The sequence below is a fragment of the Cystoisospora suis genome (genome assembly GCF_002600585.1).
Source record: "Cystoisospora suis strain Wien I chromosome Unknown contig_4331, whole genome shotgun sequence".
In the NCBI taxonomy this organism is placed as follows: domain Eukaryota; phylum Apicomplexa; class Conoidasida; order Eucoccidiorida; family Sarcocystidae; genus Cystoisospora; species Cystoisospora suis.
The window spans coordinates 1-4,527 of record NW_027157123.1 but is presented as its reverse complement, the minus strand read 5'-3'; the positions used below and the strand labels follow the sequence as shown (position 1 = coordinate 4,527).

Genomic DNA, 4,527 nt, shown 5'->3' with positions numbered 1-4,527 from the left:
CATTCATCTTCTTTTCTATCTATCGCCTTGGGTCAGAATGAAAGTAAGAAGAACTTCTCTAGAAACGAGCATCTTCTCAGGTCTCAACACAGCGATGTATCTAGCGGTGTATGTACACTCCCTGGCGACACCGCTATCTCTTTGGTAGACAGGGAAGTATCATCCACTTCAGGTATCGCGGCTATCCCCCCTCCTCGTCCTCTTGTTAATGACAATGAGGATGACAATGAGGATGGAGAGAGAAGAGGAAGAGGAAGAGGAAGAGATTTAGATGACAACGATGACGCGAGTCTACCAGAGAAAGTGAAAGAGAGAGTGAGAGAAGTCGTGAGGCAAAGAGGAAGAAGAGAAGAAGGAGAAGGAGCAAACAGGAGGGTGCCTCACCCTGCCACTTCTACTAGAGACAATTCTTCTTCTTCTTCCTCTTTGCTTGGCTGTCTTAGGGAGAGAGAGGAGAAGAATGACGAAGAAAGTCCTAGGCGGGGGAGACGGAGCGATGAGAGAGAGGCATAAGAATAGAATTCATAAGAGTTGTAGTAGTAGTAGGAGTAGTAGTGGGCATAGACCGGCATTGTCAAGTAGGGAGAGGACATATTACAGGGGCAAATAAAGAAGAGAGGGGAGGAGAAATCCATAAATGAAGACGAAGAAGAAGAAAAGGAAAAAGCTCTCTTACCAGGAATGAAGAAAAAGAGATAGAGGAGAGATAGACAGAGAGAGAGAAAGAGAGGATGGATAGATAGATAGATGGATGGATGGATTCTGTCGGCTCGCGTGAAGGAATGAATGAAAGCTATGACATAGAGACATACCTACCTATCGTTAATCTATCTATCTATATATATCTCTCTCTATATATCAAAATGTGTATATATAAGTATATGAGAAGAGACGGGAAGATGCTTGTGTGTTTATGTATGTAGATAAGGGGGTAGATTAAAGATAGAAAGCAAAGAGAGATTAATTAAAGATAGATTAACGATAGATAGAGAAGGACTGGAGTGATAGATTTTGAAGAAGAGGAGAGAAAGCGAAGAAGAAGAAGAAGGAAAGAGAAAGACAGAGAGAAAGAGAAAAGATAAGAGTTTAAAAAGAAGAAGGAGCCTTGTTCCACTTTTTCTTTTTTTCTTTGTTGACTTTGGCTTTTTTATCTTTTATGATGAGTTTGTCTTTCCTTTCTTCTTCTTCTTCATCTTCTCTTTCTTCTTCTTCTTCTTTTCTTTCTTTCTTTCCTTTTGTTCTCTTTCCTTGTCCTTCTTTCTCCTTTCTTTTTCTCTTTTAATCCCCCCGAGAACTTCTTTGATCGAAAGGAAGAAAAGAAGAAAAAGAAAGAGAGGAAGAAGATAGGTGGTAGTAGATATAGATAGATCGAAAAGAGAGATTCAAGAGAGGTGAAAGATATAGATAGATAGATGGATAGATAGATCAAAGATAGAGTGAAGAGAGAGGATGAAGCTTCTGATAGCGGAGGAGATGTCTTTGTTTCTCTTTCTTCTTCTTTTGAAAGATTTGGATCTTCTTTCTCAAGATGAAAGGAGGCCCATAGAGGAAAAGAAGAAATAAGGAGAAGAAGAAAGTCAAGAATGAAGGGGAAAGAAAGATCTATCCAAAGAAGGAAGGTGTAGCAGGCCAAGAGTATCTTTCTTTCCTTCTTTCTTTCTTTGCTTGTATTCCCTCGGAATGTAGGAGTCAAATATCTTCCATCTACAATGTCTTTATCTTTCTATCTATCTATCTGTCTCTCTATCTTCCTCTCCTACTTTCTTCCTCTCTTCTTAAGTCAGTCTTTCTCCTCTAAGACTTTTCCTACTTGGACTTTTACTTGTATTCCTGCCTTTTGACTTTTCCTCGAAATCTCCTTTCTTCTTCCGCAATCAATTTTCTCTTTCTCTTCTTTTTTCTTTCCTTCTTTTCATAAGCCTTCACAGCCAAGTCTTCTTCTTCTTGTCTTCACCCCCCTCCCCCCCTGGCCTATCCGTTTCTTTCTCTCTCCAGTCCTCCTTTCTTCCTTTCATCTTCTTGTCTTCTTTCTGGGGGTCGAAAAGATCAACAGGAGGAGGAAGAAGATACATGATAGTCATCCTTATTTTGAGAATTGCATGAGGAGGAGTCCGAGGAGTGACTAGATAGAGAGATAGAGATATACATAGATAGATTTATAGATAGATGTAGGTAGTCAAAATGAGTGGCTTTATTTTATCTTTCTTCTTCTTCTTAAGCTGTCTCTCTCTATATGGTAAAAGTACTTGTAGTAGGAGGAGTAGCAGTAGACGTCGTATACCTCAACGAGGTGAACCAAACACTTATCTCTTTCTTATCTCTTCTTTCTTATCTCTTTCGTATCTCTTCTTTCTTATCTCTTTCGTATCTCTTCTTTCTTATCTCTTCTTTCTTATCTCTTTCGTGTCTCTTCTTTCTTATCTCTTCTTTCTTATCTCTTTCTTATCTCGTAGTGGGGAAGGAGGAGGTGGCATTGCATGTGTGTGCTGCTGCTGCTGGTATGTGCCTCTAGTCTTGGAAGGAATTTCACTAAGAGGAGGAGGAGAGGTTAAACTTTCTGTCTCTCCCTCTTCTGTTCTTTTTCTTCCGAAGACATTTCTCTTCCCTCGACACACGCCAAAACAACTAAACTCACCCTCCACAATAAGAATAATTAGAATAAGAATAGTGGTAGCGATAAGACTAATAAGCATAGCCACACTCATCTGTACAGATACACAGACCCACAGTTTAACGCACATACACACTCGGATATCTATCTATCGATATCATACTGATGTATCTAATACACGATCCAACAACATACAGCAGTACATATATATATATACGTATATATACCACATATATATATATATATATAACCATATATATAATAGGTAGATATGTATGTGATACAAACATAGGACATGTATGATAGGTAGGGTAGGTCCTATCAGATGGTTCGGGAGATTTCTTTTCTTCATTCGATCTTTTCTCGACGCGTTCTTTCTTCTCCGTGTGTATCCATACGACTTCTGAGAGACCATTCAGTATAGACTTGAACCATAGATAATGAGAGAGAAAGAGAAAGAAAGAAAAGGCTAGAGAGAGAGAGAGAGAAAGCAAGGGAGATGGAGGTGTAAAGGCTGTAAAGAAAGGATGAGAAAGAAACCTGTCACGTGGTCATCCGAGAGATTCTTGTACATTTCTCTGTGAAGAAGAGAAAGTAGAAAAGGAAGTGTTTATCCCCCTTCTCTCCTTTCTCTTGTTCTTCTTAGAGCTGCGGTGTACATACACCCCACACATCATGCCCCTATGAAACCTGTTCGATAGTTGTTTCGCAAGTCATCAATCCATTGTAGAGACAGAAACGGAAAGAATGAAAGAAAGAGGAGAGGCCAAAGACTTTTGCATAAGAAGAGAATTCAAAGATCAGGAGAAGGAAGAGGGAGAATGAGGTGAAACACTTCTTCTTCGTTTATGTAGGGATTTCTTGCAATGACTTCAAGCCCTCGAAGAACGTCCTTTAAGTCTTCAGGCAAAGGACACCTTACTGTCACAGTTGTAGTAGTAGTAGAAGTATCAGTCCTACCAGAGGGGGGGGAGATCATGAGAGGACGTGAAGAAGGGAATGGATGGAGATTTCTGCTTGTCTCGGTCTTTTCTTGATCAAGAGGGTCAGGCTCGTAGAGTTCTTCCACATCGATAGAAGAAGTATCAGAAGTAGTTGCAGGAGAGATTGAAGTATCGGCGGCGACGCTCTTCTTGGTCTCGAGAAGTGAGGAGGGTGTCTCCTCTTTCTTCTTTGGAGTTTCGAGAGAATCGAAAGAGAGAGATAAACAATGAAGAAACAGACGTGGAGACAATGGGGGGGGAGAAGAAGAAGATGTCTCTTCTCTCTCCAAGGCCTCTTCCTTTTCATTTCTCTCGACACCTACATACACATCACACATACATACATATCTACACATATAGATAGAGTAGTCACATACATAGATACAAATTTATACACGTGTCTATCAGTTCGATACGTACGATTGATGCTGCTACTTCGTACTACTAGGCGGGACTGCGTGCTGCTGCTGCTGGTCGTTGTCGTTGTATGTGAAATATCATACCGACTGAAGGCGTGACTTTCTAACGATGAGGAGAAGGCGAGTGTTCTTGTCTTACTACTCCAACAGATACTACTACCTACCTGTCTATCCACATATATATATATATATACAGACAGACGTAACTATGTAAATCTATCTATATATGTAGGATGAATGTGAAGTGCGGTATAGAATCCATCCACATAGATAGATCCGGGAGTAGTAGTAGCAGTAGTAGTAGTAGCAGGCGGGACTGAAAGGTCGACATAGAGAGTGATGGGACGATGAAAAGAGAAGGAAGAAAATCTAGTTAAAGAGAGATAGATAGATAGGTTAAAGAGAGATAGATAGATAGGTTAAGAGAGATAGATAGATAGATAGGTTAAAGAGAGATAGATAGATAGATAGGTTAAAGAGAGATAGATAGATAGATAGGTTAAAGAGAGATAGA

General features: G+C 40.0%; 2 protein-coding genes across 2 annotated transcripts; one reads left to right on the top strand and one right to left on the bottom strand.

Moving 5' to 3' along the window:
* Positions 1 to 204: 204 nt before the first annotated feature.
* CSUI_007973 (uncharacterized protein) lies at positions 205 to 2,407 on the top strand (the record flags this gene model as incomplete). The annotated part of the gene is made up of 1 exon (XM_068068114.1): positions 205 to 2,407. A coding segment is annotated over one exon (309 nt), but the record flags the coding sequence as incomplete, so codon positions are not given.
* Positions 2,408 to 3,295: 888 nt separating this feature from the next.
* CSUI_007972 (uncharacterized protein) lies at positions 3,296 to 3,869 on the bottom strand (the record flags this gene model as incomplete). Its single annotated transcript, XM_068068113.1, has 1 exon — positions 3,296 to 3,869. A coding segment is annotated over one exon (465 nt), but the record flags the coding sequence as incomplete, so codon positions are not given.
* Positions 3,870 to 4,527: the final 658 nt, after the last annotated feature.